Source organism: Camelus ferus, chromosome 16 (assembly GCF_009834535.1).
Source record: "Camelus ferus isolate YT-003-E chromosome 16, BCGSAC_Cfer_1.0, whole genome shotgun sequence".
Classification (NCBI taxonomy): domain Eukaryota; kingdom Metazoa; phylum Chordata; class Mammalia; order Artiodactyla; family Camelidae; genus Camelus; species Camelus ferus.
The window spans coordinates 49,230,159-49,256,095 of NC_045711.1; the positions used below are offsets into that span (position 1 = coordinate 49,230,159).

Sequence of the window (25,937 nt, forward strand, 5' to 3'; positions counted from 1 at the left end):
ATGAGGTGATTGTGCCCGAAATACTTAGCTTTGAGCCTGGTGCCTGGTAGGCATTCACCACGATTTGAGCGGCTCCTTTTTTCTTAACTTCAAGCTGAACAATATTGCTTATTCTGTTAAACCAATATTTCTTCAGCTAGAATTATGTAGCAGTTGATTAAGTTATGGCTTTCTTTGTATTTAGACACACTTACCGACTGGGTTTGGATGTTTCCAAATTTTCTCAGGGATTCTGTCTTGAATTATCATCGTCATCAACCCCACCACCAGCTAAATTGTATTGAGTGTTGACTATGTACCAGACATCGGGCAAAATACTTTTCATACAATCTGTCATTTTCTCCTCAAAACCACCCTGGGAAATTGATACTGTAGTGATTTCATCCTCACTGTGCAGATGAGAAAACTGAAATGGTATATGCGCTGCCGAAGCGAGCATGAGAAAACTGAAGTGGTAAAACTGGACTTGAACCCAGAATGGCACTAAGGGCTGTGTTCTTTGCTGTCCCGCCCCACCTCCTCTCTACCGTGGCTAATTTCATCCTTTACAGGATGGATGTCAGGAGTCTTGCTTTTGGAGAGCGTGTTAAACTCTCGGTTCCCAGGTACTGGTTACAGCTGGTTTTGGATTTCTGGTGACATTGGTGCTGATAACATGACCAATGGTGCAGTCACCTGCAGTCTAAGTAAACCGGCATAATGGGAAACATGAAAAAGTACCACATGCTGAAGATGGCAAACTCTTGGCCAAGTTTCATCCAACTGAGCTCCAATGACTTTTTGACCATCCTGAGGAGCTGCTCTCTCCAGGAGAGGCCATGGAGAACAGTTCTAGTCCCGACGCTGAGACAGTTGGATCTTTGATGAGTCATTTGCTTCTCTTGGGCCTCAATTTCCCCTTTTGGAAAATGAGGGCATTAAGCCAAATTGATGGTTCTCAAAACTTTGAAGTGCTAGCTTCCTAGGTTCTGCCCTGAATTAGAGCAGACTCTAATTCAGCAGGCTTGGGTGGGGCCCCACAGCCTCCCTGGGGAAATTCTCATCCCCATTAATTTGAAAATGGCCACCTAGACTGTGACTGACATTTGACTTGAAACCTAATATCCCAGGAAATGTATGGTATTTTTTTTTAATTGAAGTGTATTTTTTTAAACATTTTTTATTGATTTATAATCATTTTACAATGTTGTGTCAAATTCCAGTGTAGAGCACAATTTTTCAGTTATACATGAACATATATATATTCATTGTCACATTTTTTTTCTCTGTGAGCTACCATAAGATCTTGGATATATTTCCCTGTGCTATATATACAGTAGTCAGTTTACAGTGTTATGTCAATTTCTGGTGTACAGTATAATGTTTCAATCATACATATACATATATACATTCCTTTTTATATTTTCATTATAGTTTACTACATGATCTTGAATATAGTTCCCTGTGCTCTACAGTAGAAACTTGTTGTTTATCTGTTTTATATATAGTAGTTAGTATCTGCAAATCTTGAACTCCCAATTTATCCCTTCCCATCCCCATTCCCTACCTCCTTCCCCTCCCCCCATAACCATAAGTCTGTTTTCTATGTCTGTGAGTCATAGACACACTCCCTTTTGAGGAGACAGATTCCTTTCTGAGGAGGACAGAGACCTATCCAAAGCACCCACCCAGGAAGAGGCAGGTAAAGTTTAGAAAGTGAGTAACTGCCTAAGAACCATCTGATACTGGTACTTACTGACATTTCTGAGGCTTAGCCAGGGAGGTCTTCTAAAAGGTTCCCCAAGGCTCACAGATTGACAGGAAACCACAACAGGGTAAAATGCAAACATAACACACCCTATCAGACACGAAGGCCGTTCTCTGTGCAGTACAATAACATGTATCATGGAAAAGTTTGTAATGCATTTATTTCAAATCTGCATGTGTATGTGTGTATATCTTTTCCTTTTGGTGGATAGGGTGTTCTGAGGGAAAGGAGGTGAAGACTCAAATGGGAATAACTTTTACATGTACCTCTCCCATTATAAGAACACTGATCTCCAAGGAGATTCTCTTAAGTCTTCTGGATTGTTAGTCCATGGTGATGAAATCCCTAGGACAAATCTTCAATTTCTGTACCATTTAGTACCTTGCGTTGCAGCCTGGGGCTATTTTTTTTTTCCCCCAAGAATGATTTGTAGGAGTTGATTGAGCCCGAGGTTATAAACATAGATTTCATTGGTAAAGTGGTCTACTCTAAAACTGACTTCAGGAATTAGAAAATAAGATTCAAAAGTATGAAAAGTGCATGGGTAGATAGTAAATGCTCAACAGATGGTGGTTTTTATTATTATTAGCTGATCATGGGATTCACTTTCATGACTTTACCCTTGAGTTATACACCCTGTTGACTCTGGGATAGTTTCTGAGAAGACAACATTCCTAAAATTCCGAGTAGTAGGAAAAATAGCTTCCCGTTAGTGCAGTCTACCCCAAAGAGCTTTATCCAGGCTATGTGGTGGGATCCTTCAGATGATTTTAGATGGTGTGCAGACCTTTTAAATGATGTTCTTTAAAATAGTATGTATTTAAGCACAAACGATAAAATGTCCATGTTTAGATATCTTTTTTATGACAAAAGACAATGGTTTTGCATTTATGCTGATATGAATTTTCCTTCTGAAATAAACTATTCAAGGGGAATAAATGAGTTGATTCAAAGAAAGCTATTAAGTAATAATAGTACAGATGGTACCCAGTAATGGTCAAAATTGTGGCAGTGGTATGCAGATGACTGAGCTTTGAGAAGTACTGTGTGATGAATTGAATCTACCTCCTCCCCATTTTGCTACATATGAAAATATTAACCTTCATTTTATAGAGTTTACATTTATCAGTTTTAAAATTTTCGTGCTGGACAAGACCTTGAGATCATCACAGAACAACCCTCCTTATTTTAAACAGGAGGTTCCTGAGGTCTAGAGATGCTGTTTCTTGATTAAGTGCAGTACATTCCAGAGGAACTGGGATCAGACCCTGTTGGAGAAAACATTTGTACTTCCTGGTGGTCTAGGCCACAAAAGGAGAAAGCGATAGTCCTTTATCCCCAGTTCATCAGGAGAGACATTGGAAGAAACTGTTCTGTGGCAGGATCTCAAGCGATACTTGTCTTGAAATATTTGGAGGTTCTTTCTTTGGAAGAAGGTTACATTTATTCTGTTTGACTTCAAGGTGTAGAAGCAGAACCAGCAGGGTGAGATTACAGCAAGACAGATTTTAGCTCAAGGAGAAAAAATACTTCTCGTTAACTCAAGGAGGAATGAGCTGTCTTAAGAGAGGATAGGTTCCTCAAGACCAGAGGCATTGATTTTCGGTGACAGTCCTGGAGGATGTGGGGAATGCTTGCTGTCCAAGGACTGATGGGTGCTTGAGGTGGCTGATCCAGCATCCTTGCCAGTCCTGAATGTCAAGTAGTCTGAGGTGGCCTTTCCTGCCTTTCAAATGGCTCACCAGAGGGGCCATTATCTGCATTATTGCCTCAGTTCTATGTGAAAAGCAATTAAATCATTTGGGAATTTCCCTTCCCTACATAACACTTCTTCCTTTTGTATATATGCAAAAAATAAGAAATTTTGGTGCTAAATAGGAAAACACGTGAACATAAGCCATATACCAGCTCGTTTAACTGTTTGCCACAATACATTAAAAAAAATCATGCTGTTAAATACGTGATAGTTTGGGATTTGCATTTTCATCAGGGTTTTGTTTAATAATATGCAGTAATTATTAGGGAAGTGCATTGGTCAGTCTGGAAAATCCAAAGTTCCATCATTGCACACTCAGAGAACGGCTATTAAGAGTTTATTACTTGGACTATAAACTGCAGAATTATTGGGCTGAACCAGATGAAACTGACATCTTGTAGATAAAAACTGACATTGGCAATTTCATATGGTTCAACCTAATACTGAGATATTTATAGTTTTATCACTACTAATACCTGTAGACATTTTTGACTAAAAGAATTTTCCCTACTGTACTGATCAAAGAAACATCACCGTAAACCACATGATAATCCAGCATGATTTCTTCTAAGAAAGCTTGGAGTTCCTTTTAGCTTGTTATTGTGCAGTGAATTTTTCATTGGTAAAGACACTAAGCCCTCTGATGTGCAAGTCATTAAGAAGGTAATTGTTGTCATTCCAGCAACGTTTGCCCAGCGGTGAAAAGCAAGAAGATAAAATTCCTGCATTTGCTGAAACAAGGTGGGGAGACTGTGTGTGGTAGTGCTTGGGGGTGGAGGGGAATGATTTCTGAAGTGAGGATTTAACACTGTATAATCCCAGCTTCATTGCCTGTTCACACGAGAAACCAAAGCTTCGACTTAACTGCAGGCAATAGGAGTTTCAAACTGTCAGCACTAATTGTTTAAAATCCCAAACCAGTTATCTCAATGGGAAGGGTCAAAATTGAAAAACGAGAGATTTAAAACTCCAGATTCTCTCTCAAATATAGTGAATCAAGTATTATATCGTTTACATAGGATGTTCATATTATCATGTTAAAATGAGCTAGCTCCTAATTAATTTTTCCTGAAAGCTCTGCTATACAGAATACATCATTTTCATGTACTGAAAGCCACTTAAAAAGACACACTTGTTGACAGATGGGGAAAGATATGAATGTTTGAAACTCCTGTAAGAAAACTGGGGAACTCCCATTTGTTAAAAATTAATAAAAATTTAAGCGCTCAAACTTCATGCATTCATACTAAAAATGCATTAAAAATCATAGCTACATGGATAAGGGGACTGAAAATAGTTCCATCTATTTTTTAGCTGAAACAGGCTGAGTTTGACTTGCCCATTGCCTATGGGGATATGGAAAAAAAATCAAAGGTCTTGACTATATCCCACATTATCAAAGAAACTAGGAAACAACTCATATGGTGGTGGTTGCTACATTATTGCCCTGACAAGGAGGAATTTTAATTCAGCCTTTCCCCACTGCAGTTAAAAGCTGTCAAATCCCACCTGACTTAATTCCTTCTCTGGCCAGTTGCCCTAGCATTGTATGGGCAGGCTGGGTCTAGATACACTGGTTTTCCCAGTGCCATTTCCAGCTTAGCAAAGAGCTCTTCCATCCTCTTGAGACTTCAATACCAGAGTAAATAACCTGGCATCTTGATTTGTCAGTTTCCCACCCATATTATGTAACTGCTTCTCTGCCCAGTTTTGACATAAAGTACCAAAAAGGAGATCCAGTTTGTGGGGGATGAGATTGCTCAAGTTCTTAACCCCACAACCCAGAACTGATCAAGTAGCTTTTGATTCAGAAAACAGGAGAAAGATTCCATATATTTTTCAGAAAAACAGGTATCGAGGGGGATTTCCATCCAACTTCGTTTTCTGTCCCCCTCACTCTCAGGAAGCTGAACAGAGTGGAGTCATGGTTATTATGTGCCACGAGCACAGCAGCAGTGAATTCATTATCCATTAAGTCTTGCCCATACAGAGAAGTTATCTACGTGTAAGCAGGAACCTTTATTTATTTAGCTGTATTTGTTTCAACGCAAAAATTTTTTCTCATACGTAAATGCAGAAACTTACTTCCTTTACTTTTGGAGTCAAGAGACCATACGTAACACAATATTGTGAGTAAACTTAATACTGCAGCCAGTTACACAGTTGGCTGAGACAGGTCCTTACCTGAAGATGCAAATTCTTAAGAGCTGTGAGTGGCCACTCCTTACTGTCACAACATTATAATAACATTATAATAACAATTATACGCTTGTCTTGCATAAAAATATTTACTGCATTAAAAACACTGAGACTTATTTTTCCACTTTTTTTTTATTACATTTGGACCTTTAAGAAACATATATCATCAGATATACCACTATTCAGTAAAAATCTATTCTAGTTTTTGGAACACATACGTGTGACAAACTATCTTGCTTCTAGTCTCTAAGACTTTTACTAAGAGTTTATCAAAAAGGTAGGCTCTGATCTGGGATCCTGAGCCTTGAGGTTTTAAATGTCTTGATTACTGTAAAACAACGTCCAGTGGATGAACTTAATTCCCAGCTGCTCTTCTAGAATGGGCTAATCATGGTGAAGTTATATACTCCATTGCAAGAATATTCAATTCCTTAAGCTTTGTGATATATTTTGTCTTTGGAAAACTTGATAAAACAAGTAATTTCCCCCCTCCCTGTACAGTAAGGATGAATTCACCAGAACATATCCAGTATTAATTATAACAAAAGGCAGTACAGATAAGCGTTTGTGTGCCGTGCTCACTATGAGGACTATTTCATAAGCCAGTACCTACTCCAACCACAGAGACTATTTCTGGATCAATACAATCCAAGTGTAGTTGAAGGTACACTCTCAGCACTTTAACACAACTCTTGGTATCTGACACTGAATGAAAATAAAAAGGGTTAAGTGAACAAGATACTCACACACGATTATGTTTTCAAGAAGCTACTCTTCGTGGAAGTGAACAGGGAGGGGGCCCTTCAGGGAGTGCTGATGGGGACTGGGAAGGTTTAAAGCTATGGCTTTGGTAAGCACCCGAGTGAGCTGTAGGAAGGCATTTGAAAGAGCAGATTCTGCAGCATCAAAGGATAATTCTCTAAAAGAGGTGGGCATCTTCTCAATTAATTTAAACTGTGCGGCTTTCAGCAGTTGACGGTTAGAAACAAGATCCAAAGAAAGGAACCATCTTCACAACCGCTTAAGAAAGGTGACTGTGCCATTGGGCTCATGATGCTAAATGGTCCAAAAGCCTTTGGTGGTGTGATATGGACAAGAAAAATATTAATACACAAACCACATAACGCCATTAAAACTCAAAAAACATTTTTTCATTTTAAAAAAGTATTTAGAACACATAAAACAAGGCAACATCTATTCCTTCTTCTCGTCTTCTGGCGCGGGGTCCGTCGGGGGCTCCTCCACTGTCGCGCTGTTGCTCTCTGAGCCAGTGTTGCTGTCACTGGTCCCTTCCTCCGCCATACTGTCCACCCCCTCCTGCCCGCTCTCCTTGTCCTCAGGAGTAGACGTGCCCTCTTCACCGTTCTGCTGGCTTTCCGTCGTTTCCTCCAGGTGTGTCTCCTCTGTAATCACACATTTGTCACTGTGAGTTCCAGGGAAAAACGTACTCTTTCACTTATGCTCAGTCTAGAGCTGTGCTGTCTGGTGAGGTGGCCACTCACCACATCTGGCTATTAGGCACCTGAAAGGAGCTAGTGTGACCGAGGACCTCTGAGCATGTTTCAAACAATTTGGGATTTGGGGAAAAAAGAAAAAAATCTACTTTTTAACAGTAAATTTATGAAATCTAAATACTGATCAAACATTTCTATGGAAAATTATAGCTTCCAAATTTAGATGTGCTATAATAAAAATACACATCAAATCTTGAAGACATTAAAATCAATTTCAGTTGTTTTGCTTTACTTATAAAAGATGTCATCAGGAGGAAATTTATAATTACACAGTGACATATTTTGTTTCTCCTGGATGATGCTGTTGTGAGGTGCTCTGGATTTAACGAAGGAGGAAGCAGGTGTGGAAATGACATTAGGCTGATGTTTAAGGTGCCCTGTTAAAAGTCATGCTGGGCTGTTTTCCGTGAGAAATTAAGAGCATGAGGTTTTCACTCTAATAGTCTTAAACAATTTTCTTCAGTTGTTTTTTCCTTAAGCTAAAAGAATAAAACTTCAGTAAAGACCTGCAGGCACGCTCTACTTCCACAGGTGACAAAACGGAGGCAGAGAACTGAGTGTTCTAGTTGCAGGATGAGCAAAGAGCCATACTCTAATTCTCAAGCTCTTGCTCTGACCACAAAATGTGTTCATGCTCCAAATCTGTTCAGATAAAAAACAAGTTCACGCAAAACAGAAAAAGGCTCAGATAATGAAACTTAAAATCTGACTATCTGTAATGTTAATCTGCTGAATTAAATTTTGTAGAAATATCTGGTAAAAAACATTATATTCCATTTCATGCTTTCTAGGTGTCAAATGGGAAGCTGTCAGTTGAGCACCAAGTATGACTATGGTCCCTCCCATTTCTTGCAATGATGGCCCCAGGAACCTTTGGTTGTGTTTCCCGTACTTTCAGCTCAGTCCTGTTTATTACACAGTGCCCGGTGCAGGGTCAAAACAGTGCCAGGAGGTAGGGTGAACCCAAAATTTCATGCAATAATCGACTTAATCAGTACTTCATATAAGCGTTACATGTTATCTTTTGCTTTGAGGAATGCTTTTAATCAGGAAAAATCATTAGACCCAGAAGTAGGATTTTTCTAGGATGGGGTCAACCAACACTTCCTGTGAAGGCTAGAGTGTAAGTCTTGGAGGTTTTGTGGGTCAGGCCGTTTCTGTTGCAACTGTTCAACTTTATTTACTAAATCAGGTGGCAGGCAGGATTTGGCCTGCAGGTTTTATTTGCCCAACCCTGTTCTAGGACACCACAGACGACTGATCTTGAATGATCTTGTTTAAATGATTTTAGCAGTAAAGGTTAAAATACTGAGTGCCAATACCATGTCAAATCCAATAATAACGGCTTTATGGGCATTCTTAAAAATTTATCCTTTGGAACTCACTCTTGGAGGCAGGTGCTAGAACACTTAGAAATGAGGAACTGAGATTAAATAACTTACCCAAAGTCATAGTGCTAGCAAGTGGCAAAGCAGTGTGAGACCCGGGTCTGTCTGGCTCCTGGGCCAGCATCCTTAACCATGAAACCATTACACTTTACATTCCCAGCCAGAGAATGACATGACTCAATCTGGACAAATAACCAAGACCTCAAACAGCAAGACTAAAGACAACACACCACTGCTGTTTTGTACCAATAGCAGTATTTTCAGTGAATCCACTGTAAGAGATTAAGATCTGGAAAGAAATGGGTAGCTCACATGGAGAATAACTCAAGAGGCAAGACTAACAGAGTGACTTCGGAAAAGCACTGAGGAAGGAAAAGCCAAATTAAAGACAGCTGTAAAACCCTGGACATTCGCGACCACTGTCGGCTGGCAGGTTACCTGTCTCCATGGGAATGCTCTCGTCCTCCTTCTTCTCTTCCGGCTTACTGGCCGCCTGCTCGTCCGCGGGGACAATGCCGCTCTGGCTGCGTTCAGCTTGCTCTGCTGCCTCCCTCTCCCTTTCCTCCTGTCTTTTGCGAGCCTGCTCCTCGGCCTGAGCAATTTCAGCTGCGATTTTTTCCATATCCACTTCTACTTTCAGACCACACAGCTAGTAGTCGGGAAACAAAAACCAGAAAAATTCTCTTAGGAGTGTGCTTTTCTTACAATCTCTGAATCAAGAGAAGTTATTTCTAAAGTGAGTTTTCTTGGCTACGAACTAAAGACATATATATGGCAGAAAAAAATGTGGTTCTAGGTCTTCTCTGAAACACCTGTGTCTACAGGAAACCTTGCTCTAGCAGCCACAGGGTATCACAGAGCAGCTGGTGAGGTAGAGCTCAAAGTACTGCATCGCGTACAGAGCCTCCGTTTCATGTTTCAGGCTGCCGAACACTGGGCTTACTTGTTTTAATATAAAGTGCCAACTGTGAACTACAACTAATGAAGACATCTGATGAGTAAATTGCAATAAAGTGAAAATAATTCATGACTGCCTGAGAGTTTAAATGAAAACATCAGAGGGTTCTAGAATCTAAGGCCTAGTACATATGTGTATACTACATATTTCTAATCTATTGTATTTCTGCCAGAAAATGTAAATTGTTTTATAAAGCAGAGCTCTTACCGGTTATAGCCAAGTTAACCCTGTTTCAAAGTGAACAACATTCCACAAAAACACTATTTTGGAAAAAAGAACGAGAAGAAAAGGTAACAGACACAGTGATAAAAGTACAGCTAACACATTAAATTGATACCCTTTTAAGTTCGTTGTTAAATGAATCTGTACTTTCCAGGAATTTCCTCTTCTTTTCCTGGTGTCGTTCCTCTATTTGAAGAAGTTCAGCTTCTAGTTTTCTCTGTAAAACATGTGATCAGGATGTTTAACTACTGAATTGTTTTCTCTACAGTAAATGTCAAATTCAAACACCGAAAATGTCTCACTTTTTAGTGCTCCACACAGTCTCAGTTTGTCAAATGTTTTGAATTTTTATTTATTACATAATGTGTCTAGCTAAGATTTTAAAAAATGTAAAATGCAGCATAGAAGAATGACTGATTAGTAAGTATACGTTGAAGAACAGTTTCAGGACTCAGCAGTTTCTTCAGGAACACATATTTAATATAGCAGTAATGGCTGACAGATGTCTCAAAATTCTTAACAGATCTACTTTCCATCAAAAGGCTCTAGGTAACAGTTTTAATGAGAAACTTATTAAACCTCTGGGAAAGGTCTACTCTGTCAAGCCTCTTCCCTGAAACAGGAACAGGTCAGACTGAACATAAATATTTAGCAGGTACACTGAAGCATGGTATAGAATCAGGTCACCTGGCTCCTGTGCATGGGCCCATTTTATTAGAACAAATGTTTTGGGACTTTACCTGATGAACCATTAAGGACTGGACCTGTCGTTTGAGGACCTGCATTCTAGCTGTTGTGACGACTGACCGGACGTCTGGCACCACACTCTCACTAAGGATTTCACTGATGAGGCGGTGGTTTCTCTGGAAACGGGCGGTGGCTGTATGCTTCATTGAAAAGCCATCATCATAATCTGGAATAAAGATGATGATCTGGAAATCAGGCCACCAATAACCACAATCAGGGGAGTGTAACAATGTCAACACTTAATTACTGAGGAGCCACGGCCCTCACTGGTTTGATGGGCATCAGGGAAGCACCGGGGCCATCATTTGATAAAAACCCTATGGAGGATACGTGCTCACTGGACAGGGTATTTGTTTTTCTCACAAATTCTTTAAGTGATGATGTGTATCTGACAAGATCTGGCTGAAACACGAGTGAGATATAACCATGTGTCTCTGGGCTAGGAGTCACTGTGAAGGCCACATGTGAGAGCAAGATGGAGATTCTGCCAAATGTTTCACTCTCTGGGCGGTAACTTAAGGCTTTTACAGTGGATGATACACAGGAACTGGGCAGTGGTCTTTGTCATTGTAGCACTTTAATGTTAAAGTAGTGAAAATGTCCACTGCAGAGAAGACATTCTCTCTACAATATTCAGTTTCCCAGATGGGCATATACATTTTATGAGATTAAAAAACCACTAAGGCCTTAAAAATGTTTAATTCTAAATTTCACTTCTCATTTTTATGAACACATATATACATTAGTCATCAGCGCATGAAGGTATTACATGTTGTTTTCATCCACTCAAGTTCGCATACATGTACTATGGCTCTGATGTATAAGCGTGTATTTAATAGCGATCACAAGCTTTCCTTAATCTCAACCTTTGCTCTATCACCACCAGTTTTTGACATTTGCTAACAACCTGTACTATTATTGACTTAATATTTTTATTTAAATTGACTCACTTAAAAAAAAAAAAAGAGCTTCCTCTTAAGCAATACATATAAAAACAGAAGTTCCTCCCTGAACCACCTAATAACCTTAGTGTCCCATCAGAGGGGAGGGACCACACCTTAGGAAACTCTACTACAAAGGCCCAAATTGTGCTGCGGTGTCACAGTTCAGTACCTCATTATTTGGTACTGAAGTAGTTCCACACCACTGTGAGCTGTTGTACAAATTACTTTTTGTTTCCTCTCAAGTAATTTCTTTAGGATATATACTTCTGAAATTAGAAATACTGGAATAAAAGATACCATTGAAAAGACTGTGAGCTTTTTTCTCTTTAAGGAAGTCTTTCATGTTTATACTTAAGATTAGCTGTGGTACATCTGTGCGACCTCCATCTAGGTTATATTCTTTGTTGTTTTTTTCTTTCATTTACATGTCCCCAATGTTGACCACTGGTAGGGGAAATAAAATCTTAGCAACTTGGGCCTGTCTTTCTTTGCACCTTTGTTGTCTATAATTTTTTTGAGGGTGGCTTACATTTCCTAACTCACCACGTGTTTACTTAACTTCATGAGTATTCTCTCTGAAGAATAAAGCTTTCACTGTCTCATGTAGATAACTGCGTATGTCCTGTAGGTCGTTCAACAGTCTTCTCTGTTAAAGAAATCAGCAGCCGCTGACCTCACAGACACGCTGCCCTTCTCTTGGTTTTATGTACATCTCCACCTCCCACGTCTTCCTCATTCTATTCAGTTCTGAGGGATGAAGTCCAAGGTTTGAAGTCATTCTTATCCTGGCACCTTAAATTATGACCTGTCCTTTCTTACTGGCAGCTATAAGATCCTATCTCAAACTTGAAAAACACAGTGGGCAGAAGCTTGAGAAACAGAGAAAAGGATTCTCTTCTGAAGACTGTTCCTGAGTGGGTGTCTTCAGTCCTTCCCAGTGTTCATGCTGTCACCTCTCACCCGGTGAGAACTGTCACTCCTGTCTACGTTACGGTGTCTATGTTTCTAGCTTCTGTTTTGACTTATTACTGACCCCCATCCTTCCAATACCTGTAGACTGGATCTTCTTCTGTTTTTTAGCTCTGTATGTCTTGCCTTAGCTGTCCAATCTGAGCAATTAAAAGCCTGCATATGCTACTGTGTCTTTAGCACTGCTGATCCTGCTTAACATGCTGTACTGTTTCTGCTCCCTATATTTATTTTGAATTTATGAGAATATTTATCAATATCTCAGTCTACTCTTTTAAAAAATCATTTTTGTTTTTCTCTCCTTTTAAGTATATCAGTTTATTCATGTCTTTAGGTGTTATTATTGCTTCTTAAAGGTATCCTCTTTAAAGTTCTTTCAGCTTTCTTTGTTACTACTACTTTAAAATGAGATCTTAAATTATTTTGATGTTTTTCTTTCTTGTAGCTAGACCTTCCAACCTCTTCCACATCACAGCAGCACACAGAGAAAATATTATAGCATGCTTGCTATGTGGATGAGTGTACTGACAGCTAGAGGTACCTAGCTCTGAAGCTCCCTACAACTTCAGGCCCTACTTGGCTGCAGTGAACCAGAGGTGCAAAACCACACCTGGAAACTCTTCATGGAATGCCCATTAGGAAGCTCTGCTGGATGTGCGTGTGGCTATAATGTGTATGTGCGCAGCCTCGTAAGTGTTATCATGAGCTGTATTTCTAAGTTCCAGTTGGCTTTCTGAATTAACTGGAATAGAAAGTTCATAATGCCTCTTTCCCACTCATTAACTTTCTCCCATAGGAGACTTTGATTCAGCCAATTTAGGGATCCAATAAGAGAGCAGAATATAACTTGAAGGCATTTAGCTTTTTAATAGCAGCTGAGGCAATATTCTGTCACTAAAAAACTTTCATGTGTTCTGAGTACAAAGATTCTAATAAACAATACATAGTTTTTGCTATTTTCTGCACTAAAAAGGGTACTTCTTTTCCTTGTGGGAAACTCACATACAAATCTTAATCAAAACAACTATTCAAAATACTGAAATGACATTTTGTTTTCCATTTAGAATAGGAAGTAAGACTTAAAGAGATTCCTCATATTTTAATTCTCAGAGAAAGCATAAACAAAACCCCACTTTTTGTTTTTACCATCTGGATCTTCAGCAGGCTGAATGCTCATGTAAGGTTCTCCTTTCTCCATGCGAGACTGTCTCTGTCGACTTTCTTCCTCTAAAGCAGCTTCTGCACGGCTTTTTGCATTTATGTAAGCAAGGTATGCGGGGGAATTATGATAGGCCTTCATAGATTCATTGTACTCTATCTGAAATTCAAGTATTTTTCAGTTTTAGAGTTAACGTTTTGCAGATTACAATGAACACTTTTATTATCTCATTTGAGTATCAAAAGGTATCATAATTATCTCCTTTTTACAGACAAGGAACTTGAAGGCTAGAGGAATTAAGTGACCTCACCCAGGCAGACGAAGCCTCAGCTGTCTGATTAGATCTTATGTTTCTTTTATACATAATAAGCAAATGTGGATGGATTTTACATTGCACCCATCCCACTACAGTCCCCATTCTACCTTTTCTGCTTCGTATTCGTTTAAATATTCCTGTTTTTCTTCATCAGTGAGATCTCGCCACATGCCACCAATAATCTTGCCAATCTCCCACAACTTTAGGTCAGGGTTGGAAGCCTTTACTTGGTCCCAGACCTTAAAAAGGAAACAGTTGAAATTTCAGGACTGATGCCTAAAAATACAGACCTTTAATAACAACTTTTTAATATAGAAATCCTTCATTATCAGCAAAGGCAGAGGGAATAGTACCAACTCCCTATGTTCTCAGCAGCCTGCTGCTACAATTATCCCAAGTTCTCCACTGGGTTACTTTAAGGCAGATCTCAGAAATCTCCAATCACTGCAGTCACTCAATAACAGTCTATGTTTTTCTAAACATTCATGAGAATTTTGAAGGAATGTGGTCACTTTGCATCATGTAATACACCGTATTGTCAAATACATACATGATTAAGATAAAAAAACTTTAAATTCCTAAATAGTGGTGAAAATAGCTAAATGCTCTTGTCTTTAATAAATATTATCAGCTGTACTAGTTACTTTAAGAGTAATGTATGTTCATCACCAAGTAACCACTGTCTTCTAGGTTTTTTCCCCCTTCAAACTAACATGCAGTTGCTATTATTTTAATAAAAACAAGATACTAATACACGTAGTCTTGCATCCCTTTTTTTCACTTAACATTTTCCTCATGTTATTAAATATTCTCCAAAAGACTACATAATATTGGCTACATAACTTAAGGTCTTAAGTATTTTAACTATTTAGTCTTGTTCTTATTGCATTTTAGTTCTGGAATTCTGAAATCAGAACTAATTTTTTTAAAAACTGTAATTCTTTATCTGTTCCTCTGACTATGCACAAAAAGGCTGGCTACGCCACTGTGAAATGTGATGTAGAGCAAAGAGCAAAGACGGCAGTCCTCACTCCTTCCTGGCTCCTGGGCACCTACCTTTCTGCTGTACCTCATGTAGGGCATCAGCGGCTTATCTGGTGGCTTTGGGGGTTTTGGAATCGTAATACCAGAGGACGCCTACAAAAGAGTTAAATAGATTCATTACTCAGTTGCAAGAAATTCACCAGCAAACTGAAAAGAGAGTCCCTTAAAAAAATTCTAATGCGCCTTTCTTCTACTCGTCCATGGATACAAGATTCTTATATTTTCTCCACTGAAAATAGCTATCACTGCAAATTCAGAAATGTTCACATCAAAAGGAAATAAAGAAAATGACTTCAAGTACATAATTTTTTAATATGTTACTTAGCAGTTTATTGCCACTGCTTTGACAACCTGGCTGTAAGAACAAATAACGTATTACATAGTAATCCATACATCAGAAATATATGGTTATATATCAGATGTCCCACATTTAGGACACTACCTGGCATCCTTTTATTTAGCTTAATTTACCGTTACACATACAGTCAACACTTGATTATCTCACCAGAAGCTGGACCCCTTCAGCACTTACCATACCTCACACTGCCTACAGGAAACTGTTTACTATCTGTACAGTTTCAGGAACACACCCCTACATAAACAACAACCACCACCATAAGACCTACTTCCTAGGTTCAAAAATGAAAAACCTTCTTATCACCTTTATTCTGACTAGAGATTTTATTTTTGTTAGAGTTCTGTGCCCATAGCTAGTGGTTTTTTTTAAATAAAGGAGTTCAGGAAGTGTGATTTGAAGTCCTGTTGTTTTTCGCCCTTAATCTGAATCACTGTAGGAGCAAACACATTTACCAGAAACAGAGAAGTGACAGAAACAGGGCCTGATGAAGTTATTTTTGAGGCCTTATGTCAAGGAACTCCATTTAATTTAAAAAATGCTGGTTTTGTGGGGGAAGACATAGAGGGAAAGGAAAAGGAAAACAGAAAAAAGGAGGAGACTGAAAAGCAGTTTTTAAAAAGGTAAAGAAAAAAGTGGGCTAGAGAAAGAAAAAAAAAGAAAGGAAGAGAAAGATGAGAAGCTGGTTCTTTCTATGGGTTAACTCGAGCCACCAGACAGCTTTAGTGAGCACCCCAAACATCTCCCCCACCAGGAGTGCCTACTCCTGAACTTCATCTCACCTCTACACACATGGCTGCTTGTGATCAAGGACCTGGAACCACATCACGGCTGAATCGTATTTGCTTTCCCCAGATTTCTGGGAGACTCCTGATAACTGATTCTCCTTGCCAGGCTGGGGGAAGAAGTGCTGGCTTCACTCTAATTATTCAAAGACAGGAATCAGCAAACCCTTATAAGAAAACTAACTCTGTTCCCTTGCCCTTATGTTGCTGTTGTGATAAAACCGGAGGGAAGCTCCTCCATTCTGGGCTGAGACCCTAACCGTAACCTCATTTTCCATCCAAGGACTCAGGGAATAGCATGTCTGTGTCCATTTCACTGCTTTCAAACAACAGTGCTGCCTCTTCCTATAAGGGGGGTCTTCCTCTACCTCTATGTATTTGTCAATAACTGTTCTTTCTTATGTGAAAATATTTCACCTTTGAAGCAGTAATTCCTCTGTCTACTCCTCCCATATATTCTTACCACACCCCATGCTGATGCCTATGTAGACAGATCCTGTTTTCAGCCAGCAGTGGGCAATGGGGTGAGGTGAGCCGTGGAGGATGGAAACTCAACAGTGGCGGTAGGAAGAGCCAGAAAGAGGAGATCTGTCTCAGTTCTTCGAGGGGAGGTGGAAGAGGATTTCTGCAAGCTAACCTTATGTCTTAACGGATTCAGAACAAGAAACAGAAAAGTCTGATTCTTCATCCATAAAGTTATTAGAAAGTATTTCCAACTTATATCCAACACAAACCACCAGAATTCCATGAAGTGAGTTACAAATAAAGTTGGAATTATGCCAGTAACCAAAAGGGATACCACTGTTAACAATTTTTTTTAAAAGAGAGGTAGAGAATTCTAAAATGTCTATGCTTTAATATGTTGAATTAAAACAGTTTGAAAACATATTATAGTAATATTTGATCTTTGATATTTTTCAAAGAACTGCATTTTGTAACAATGAATTTGCTTATTTCTGTTCTTTTCTCCCAAAGGAAGGTACCCAAATCATCTACACGCAGAGGCCATATTTTCATTACATTGACTAGTTAATTTACAAGTGCAAACCAAACCAAATCCAAAACAGTAAGAACAAAGTTAAATTCTAGCTGGTTTTTAGGATATTAACGGTTTATATGATTAAACATCCCTAATTTATTAACCATCTCAAACAGACATCTTTCTACAACGTCTCAAACATCTCCCTACGCTTTAACAACAACAACAAAAAGCAGTTTGCACTGCACACACTTAGAACCACTGCTGTGTTATAATCCTCTGGGTTGAGGGGTGGAAAACTGTTGGTCCCTTTATTAAGTGGCCCGGCGGTCATGCTTTTGGACACCATGTTTCCGTTTTAGCTGTTTCTTTCCTTGCTGCTATTAGGAAACCTACCTCGAGCAGCAATTGTACCTCTTTCCAATTTTCTGCTTCCAACTGGCAATGAGTTGGGGGAAAACCAGTAACTATGCAGGTTAAAACTGTGCTTACAAGAAGAGTAAGATTCTGGGGAATCTTCCATGAATAAAGCCCATGATTTTCTGAAATTTTGGCTACTCAAGAGTTTTTGTTGTTGTTTCTTTTCAATTTTCAGCTGTTTCTCTGGCAGGATCTTACTTTTCCTTTTGGGATGGAACCTCCATTAAAGTGCAGAAACAAGCTGTTTTAACATTTTGTCTCAAACTGTTTTCACACCTGTGCTTAAGAGAATGTCAATTACCATCTGCTGAGAAACTGACTAGAAGCGCATTCCATCTCATAGCTCCTACCATAAGCACCCCAAAAAGTTTCAACTTGCTATGTAAAGTGTTAGACTGTCTGAAAACTAATCCAGTGCACCGGAGTCATCAGGAAAGCCAGGCGTTCTGGGAGACTCTACAGGAAGCTACTTCATACGGTGTCACTGAATCATTTCTTCAAACCAATGACTGAAGGTGATTTGCAAACAATAATACCAAAGAGGAGCCAAAAAACCAAAACCAACAACCTCTCAACAACCCCCCACCCCACAGAATTGGGGTCATCTTAAAACATTTTACAAAGGTCAAAATCAGACCTACTGAGTCCTAACCGAGCTTACGTTAACATACACACACACATATATAAAAGTAGTGCAAAACTTCAGATACAATTAATTTTCCTAGAGGATGATTCAATGACCTGAGACGTCACTAAAAGTTGAAGAGGCTGGGATTAACACAAGCTACAAGCCTCCACATTTTCTAGGTCCCTCAACTTAAGCCTACAGAGCACTTTGATTACACTTCAGTCTGGTGCTGAGAGGACAACACTACAAAGAAAACAACCATAAAGAACCAGGACACCAACTTTTCCATGCCTGACAACCTTCCCATACTAAATTACCCCGAAGCTAGTGCCAACCCCAATGCTGGCTTCTAACACCCCAAGAAGGAATATGGAGAAACGTAACTGGCTCAGGCCCCAAGACAGTAACTAAACTTTCCTTTTCCCAGTTAAGTCTCCACCGAATGATCTCACTGTATTAACAAAGGAGTCCCAAAGATATACCCAAATGAAGAACAAAACACTTACATAAACTGAAACAAATGATTCTAATATTAGTTACCACCATTTCTTTTCCATTAACATAGATAATCAAGAGCTGACTGTATAGAGCTATTAAAATGTAATCATTCTTTTGTTTACTGCCATTGAATAATTTTCTGTATTAACACGAATGATCCAAAATTGATTCTCCTTCTTGTTTAAATTAAATGTTATCATTTGGTAACTTTGCCACCCGTCACACTTGTGAAACAACACATTCAGGCCAGGGAAAAACAAGTACCAGTGCACATAAAAACTGTATGCATCTCACAATGCATACATACACACACCTAATCAGAATTCTTTTCAGATACCATGAAATACGCATGGCACATAAAACTTGATATGCTTATGAAGTACAAATTATGCAGAAACAATGAAAAATTTGGACAAACAAAACCTATCCAGCTAAGCAATATGCTTACCAAGATAGACATACAGTTTGATAGTTACAAGCTTTCTGCACTAGCTTGACTACAGGGTGAGAGGGCTTTTTTGAAGTCACACTAATTGAATTATTTATGAATACAGCAAACAAAACCTTGTATTAATAACTTTACAGCCATTCTGGGTTGTATAAATTCTCACCAATACCATACTCCAATGTATGTAGGTATTTGACTTTTGGATTTATTATTTATTTTTGGTAAGTCATTTTTACAGTTATTTGTCCCAAACTTCCTTAAATGGAATTTAAGATGATTGTAAAATAAAGTCTGGAGTACATCATCCAATTTTGGTATTTTAGGCTGATCATTTAAATGAAACAGCCTAAGTTTCAGAAATTACATCCTTTACCTTCATCCTTTATGGATTATAAATGCATTTCCAGCTGTAGATATTTATAGTCTGGTAATTCAAATTAATTCCATCCCATTTTTGTTCTGCAATTCTTTGAAGTGACATTAAAAAATTTTTTTTTTAAACTGGAAAGAAATGAATCTCAGAAGGTCAACTGTTAAATCCAAAAGACAAATAATTATGTGCAGCAATTCAAACCGGTAGGGGAGTCAAAAAAAAGCCAGGTCTACAAACCCAGCCTTTATTAAGAAACTAGGTTTGAGCCCAATGCCAGTTACTTTAAATGAAAGATGCTCTTCATCAAAAAAGGGCATCTTAACCACAGGAAATTCAAGGTTTGTCTACATATCGTATAAACGTTAGGTGCCCAAGGCTGTATCTCTACCAACCACCAAACAGAATCAATTTTTCTTTTCTTCTATATACATATCCAGATCTCACTATTCTTTTTTGTTGTTGTTTTTCATGTAAGATTGTACAATGAATATTTAAAATAGTCTAATAGCCAGGTAAAAAAAAATTTTTTTTTTCCAGTGGCTGTGCTGATGATTCAAAAGGCCCTAACTCTGAAGGCATTTCTGGTCAATTCCAGTTGTTTGCCGGATGCTGTAATAGTTGATTCTCCTACCGTGACCCGGCTGTTGGTGCCCGGGTTCCCTCCCAGCCTGTAGTTGTTGTAGGCGAGATGACTGTATGGATTGTATCCCACAAACCCTGGTGTGCTGGGCATTTGCTGATGGAAACAAATGAGACAAAAACACGAATGAGAAATGAGCTCAAACGAGGAAAACACAGAAATGAAAAATGATCTGCATATGGCATGCAAAAGCAACCTGAATTTAAACAAGCAATGATGTGTTGTAATTGTTCTTTTTTTTTTCATTGAAAAACCAGTCTGCAAGTGGTTTTTTTTTTTTCTTTTCTTCCTTTCTGTCTCTTTGCAGGGGCCAGTGATGTTTGTGTGAGTGTGAATGTGTGTGCTTGTCTTTCGGAATAAGCAATGCACTGAAGTGTCTCAAACATTCAGGATTCCTCTATGGTCAATAGTATGATACAACTTGGTGATTAATGTCTGAGATAAGAAAGCTTGAAATGTGATAAACTACAAGTCTGAAAACACTTTACATGCAAAACAAAACATGATTTGTTTGACAGTTATATGAATGCCGCCAATGTGTTTATCTACCAAAAACAAAACCAAGAAATGGGTCGCTTTCAAAGACAGCTTTAAGTCATTTTATATAGTGCAAGAAGTAAGAAGAGGTTCAAATCAGGAAGCCAGAAGTTGTCAATAGAAAGGAACATATGTGAGATTCAATGGATGTCACATACATGATTTCAAAACAAAGACTTGTAAGAAATGCATGGACTTCATTTTGGGGGTACTGTCTGATCTTTTGAACCCAGTCATTTTGTTATAGGCCTTCTCTTCCATCTCTTCTTTGATCCATCTTCCAAAGGTCAATCATGGACAATTCCTGCATTTAGTTTTAATGTGAACTACTTTTCTGGTAGATAGACTTGAACTTTCCTTTCTCATCTAGTTTCCTAACAGCTCTAGCTCTTTCAAACCACAACTGCTTATTGCAGCAACAGAATTGTTAGCTTTTGTAAACTGTGTGTTGATGTGATCACAAATGGGCTCTTACATAGCAGTGCCCTTCGTGGTTAATAAAATGACATCCAATGTTCATGAGAATCAAGGTATAATGCATAAAAAGGATGTAGCAAAGAGAGACCCAAAGAAGGGTATTTTACCTAATAAAACTCAGTCAAAACAAGTGACAGTAATTTCACTTTAACATGCAATTAACCATATCAGTGCTGAACAGTATAATGCATCCCAACTAAGCTATAGTTGTTATAAACACAACTTTCTAAAACATGCCATTGCACATATCCTTAGTGTCCGAAAGACATTCAAGCAGATAATACATTTGATATTCTTTAGAAGAGAACACTGATCAGTTTCTAGTCTATGTAGTTATAGAAGACGCAAATCAAGCATATTTAAGTAGGCAAAACACAGATGAGGTATCAAAGGCACAAAAGAAGTGTATGTTACTTGGAGTGGTACATTTGGGTGGTGGTGGGTGGAGGTGGTGGTGATGGTGGAGGTGGTGGTGGTGGTGGTGGTGGTAGAAGTAATGGAAAAAAAAAAAAAAAAGGAAGGAGGATAACTCATTTAATATCCATTCTGCTGGATGTCCTAACCCCTAGTCTTCTGTATTTTATGTGTAAATGTGAAATTATCATGGTACAGAAGTATGACTAAACAAAGGTAAAAATATCCCTTTCTACATTTAAGAAGCCATAGGGTTGGTTTTTGAGCTATTTTTATTATCTCGAAAAAATCAAGTTTGTCTTCAAGATCTTATACACTGTCAGAGGTAGCATTTGCAACAAAGTGACATCTTCAAAGGTTGCATAAACAATGAGAATCACTGTTCAACATTATGAGGCAATAATGTAAGAAAATTAAGGAAGGGAGCTTAGGAAAAAAAATTGAAACTAAAAGGTTACAATTATACCATTTCCAAAAATGAAGTACATAGTTAGCTCTTTGAGGTCAGAAATCTCAACTGTTCAACTCCACCTGTATAGCCACCAGCAGAGTGCCAAGGAGATGGTCATAAGAAATGTTCTTTGATTTAAGAAAGAAAACAAACCAAACACAGGACTTTAAGATCTACTGGAAGTAACTTTATAAAGACTGTATGTTATACAAATTGAGCTGAGAACATGTGATACAGTATCTCTTTTTAAAAGCATCTTATTAAGTTTAATCAAATTGCTGATACACATAACTAAAACATACATCTGAGGGTTAGTAAATAAAAGTTGTTATCTAGTAGAAAAAACAAAATTACACAAGGACCCTAATTAGTAAGCTAGCCAGAAGTTTAGGGGTAGGGGGTATGGTAGGAGGGCTAAAAGCTTTAGTTAAAGAACTTCTTTTGTAGGATATGGTCAATGTTAACAGTGTTTTGTTTTCTGTTTTTAAATAAAAAAACAAGGAATCCATTTCAGCAAGGCCTGAACAGTTACTGTTAAATCTGTTTGTGGATTAGATAATTATTTTACATGCTGACCAAGCTGGGCCAGAGCTTGCTAGGTGAAAAACTAGTTCACAACTATTATTTAGACACTTTGAAACTTAAAACTTCTGAAACAAATAAAACATTATTATTATTGTTATTTTGAAACCAATAAAATATTATTTATGCAGTAAAATTCAATAGCAGGATCTGACCCACAGATAATGAAATCCTCACTTGAACAGCTTGAAAAATAAAGATTTACAATAAGTGTTACTATAGAACTGGAAGCTTTAAGGTTTGATTTAACATGAAAATTATATATAGACAAGGAGAGAAAAATGTAACCAGTTGAAGGTTAGGTTTAATAATAATAAATGCCAGAACCAGCATTTGTTCCTTATTAACTTTCCAGACTCTCAATAGAGATTAACAAGAAAGAAATGTTAAACTTGTCACTTATTCCCAATTAAAAAAAAGAACTGAGCATAAGAGGTTGGCATTTCAGGAGTATGTTGCTTTAAATGTTGGGGTTGGTTCAAGGTAAGATGCAGAGTTATTTTATTTAGCAGGAAGCGCTGTTTTTTAGCTGAATTTTTCATCCTGTTGCTGTGATGACTGAGTGACTGTCACTGGAAGACATCTGGGTTTTTGTATCAAGGCCAGACTTGGCTATTACATTAACAAGAAAATTAAAACTTACTGTTGCAGGAGCTGGGGTGGGAGGTGGGGCATAAGATGGTCTTTCTGTTTGAAAGAAAATAAATAACTTCTTGTAAACAACTGAGATATAATACTATGCAACAAAACTACCAATGGTCCTGTTTTGAAGAAAAAAAATGAGAGTATTTTGGAATCCCCACTTGCTAGGGCATTAGTCTCTTATTAATATAGATTGATAAATATAAAAAATGAAACTTACTTGACATTTTGGAAGATTAAGTTCTCAGTTCCTTAAGAATGAATCTGAGACACTAAAATAAAAAAAAGAAAAAAAAAAGAAAAAAAAAGATAATCAAAACTCAGCAAGCATAAAAGAATGTTCTCCTAAAGAATAGGGTGGTTTACTTGGTATTTCTTAGTAAAATTACATTATGTTCTAGTAATCAAGCCTTTTAAAAAGTTTACTAGTTCTTTAGGTCATTTGGTTGATCAAAATAAAACAACTGAAACAAATTGCTGGGGATATTAAAGTAATATTAGACTTGTACTTGCAAGGTTTTATTCTTTGTTTTGTTTTTATGATACTGAGCCACCTCTTGTATGGCAAACATTTTGCTGATGCCATTTAATCAGATTGATAAAAACATGACAATAGAATGTGATATGTTATCAGGGCCTACCGCAACAAGGCCTACCAGATACTGACAGCTCCCTGATTAGCCACATCGCTACCTTCCTTTTAGGATAACAACTTCTATGAAAATGGAGCAGCATTTTATTCCAGGAGGCAGTGCAAAAGATAACTGGTGTGATAATGACCTTTACATTCTCTTTATGACTGCTGGGAAACAATTTTGAGAGTCTACCTGAAACTCTTATTAACTCTTCTCAGCCCATTCCAAAACACATCTCCGTGGAGCGTTCTTGACAAATTAGCCGTGCAGAATTAATTGCTTCCTCATCTATACTCCCATCCAATTTACATAGCATCGTATTATACCTGTTAATATGAGTAGATTGAGAGCTGCTTGGGAACAGGGACCATCTAAGTCATTACTGCAGTCCCAGTACCTAGCTCAATTCTTAATACATTCTGTCTTAGTATTACTAGCTCACGACTCGACCAGACACGTGAGCTTGTTCCCTAGATCAATATACATCACACACAGTGCGTACAAAGAGAAAAACATTGATTTTTAGAAAAAAGGAAGTAACTTCTATGATTACTGGAGCACTTTCATCCAATATTATGAGAAACAAATATGATTTTTTTTTGCTTCAATTCTGCATTTTAAAGGAATTTCTGGAGCATTAGGAATAAGAAGCCTGTTATGCAAACAGTTTATTTTTTTCAATGGCCCAACCTGGGTCTCCCCCTCTCTCCTTAAGGAACAGGCACAAAACTAGCTGAATCTGGTGCAGATTTCCTGCCTTCTCACATTCAGGTAGGCTGTCAACATTCAGTAGGCCTTGCTGTGGGGAGCCCTGACAATAACATTTACAAGTTCCCTGGTACATCACACTTTATTGTTAATACTTTAAAATTACTGATCTCCTTTGCTATACTATAAATTCTAAGAGTAAGAGTGAGCTTGTTAACATCTGTCCACCACCGGATCCATCCCCGGTGCCTGGCATCGAATCGTGGAGAAGTATTTGTTGAACACATTATACGGGACGGACTTATTACTTATACCATCTGGTTTAATAGTCACAGCTACCAACAAGAAATGTACTGCGATTTCCATTTTACAGAGTAAAAAAGGGAGTCTCGGCGAGTTTAAGTAACTTGTCTAAAGACACACAGCCAGGAAGTGCCAGAGTGGGGTTTCAAACCCAGGCCAAACTGTTCCGAGCTTTCGCTCTGCACCCTAAGCCACACCGTGAGTCGCTGCCTGAACCACGGGGAAACCACCTTCCGGGGGTGGGGGGGGGAGGACCAGGGGCTTGGCTTGTACCCCGGGGCTTCCTCGGAGGTCGTTTCCTTTAGGTTTGCTGAGAAGGATGCACTTTACCAGTAACTCTACTAAAGAGGGGTATGCAGAAGTGCTCTGAGCAATCTCGCGGGGTTAGTGGACGGGGCACCTCTGGCTGCCAAGGAGAAGCCCCAGATGGGACTCCCTCCCCACCCTCGCTCCGCTAGGCCTCAGAGAGGCCGCAACCGGCCCCCGGCTCTGGCCCGGCGGCCGAGCCCGAACCACAGCAACCCCGGGGAACTCGGGGTCCGTCCAAGCCGGGACGCCACGCGTCGCTACCCTCCCGACCCAGTCGGGCCCAGTCGGAAACACTCACCCGCGGGCAGAAAAAGCGCCCGCAGCTCCGGCCTCGCTTCCCTTTGTCCCGCGCACGCCCCGCCCCTCGCGTCCGGAGCTTCCGCACTCGCACTTTCCACACTCTTCTTAATTCCTTTCCAGGCCCCACCCGACTCTCTTTAGAAAGATAAACCTTCTAGTGAGGACGCGGTAGTGCCGATTACGGGCAAGGATTTTTTTTCAGACCCCATACGTCTCTCCAAACTCCCCGAATTTGGGTATTTTGCCAGCCGGGTGCCGATTCGTCACAGCGGAGAGGGCGGAGGTGGCCCGACCGAGGGGTAGGCCCCGGACCCCGCGGCCGTGATGAGCAGGAGCGGCGACGGGTGACGCGGCGGGAGGTGCGAAGCTGCGCCGAGGGGAGGTGGGAGTGCGGCCTCGGCTTCCCCGCGCGGGGCCGGAAGGCGGCGGGAAGCGCGCCCGGCCGCGAGCCCCGGAACCACTGTGGCCACGCTGGACGCGCGCCACCCGA

At 39.2% G+C, this 25,937-nt stretch overlaps 1 protein-coding gene and 1 long non-coding RNA gene across 3 annotated transcripts in view; one reads left to right on the forward strand and one right to left on the reverse strand.

Moving 5' to 3' along the window:
* Nucleotides 1-5,818: 5,818 nt before the first annotated feature.
* SMARCE1 (SWI/SNF related, matrix associated, actin dependent regulator of chromatin, subfamily e, member 1) lies at nt 5,819-25,678 on the reverse strand. 2 transcript variants are annotated; one of them, XM_032498145.1, is made up of 11 exons: nt 25,446-25,678; nt 23,413-23,464; nt 23,194-23,237; nt 20,081-20,185; nt 14,976-15,056; nt 14,027-14,158; nt 13,591-13,762; nt 10,525-10,697; nt 9,900-10,001; nt 9,043-9,253; nt 5,819-7,105 (listed from the first exon to the last, which is right to left on the reverse strand). In XM_032498145.1, exons 2-11 carry the CDS (start codon nt 23,417-23,419, stop codon nt 6,897-6,899), a joined length of 1,236 nt encoding a protein of 411 aa, XP_032354036.1. In that variant the 5' UTR covers nt 23,420-23,464; nt 25,446-25,678; the 3' UTR covers nt 5,819-6,896. The 2 variants fall into 2 exon arrangements, with proteins under 2 accessions (XP_032354036.1, XP_032354037.1); XM_032498146.1 differs by lacking the exon at nt 20,081-20,185 and having other exon boundaries at nt 25,446-25,638.
* Nucleotides 25,642-25,937, forward strand: part of LOC116669187 — an 82,615-nt gene continuing 82,319 nt past the window's right edge. The window contains exon 1 of the long non-coding RNA XR_004326540.1: nt 25,642-25,806. This is a non-coding gene — a long non-coding RNA (uncharacterized LOC116669187). The remainder of the gene's footprint in view (nt 25,807-25,937) is intronic.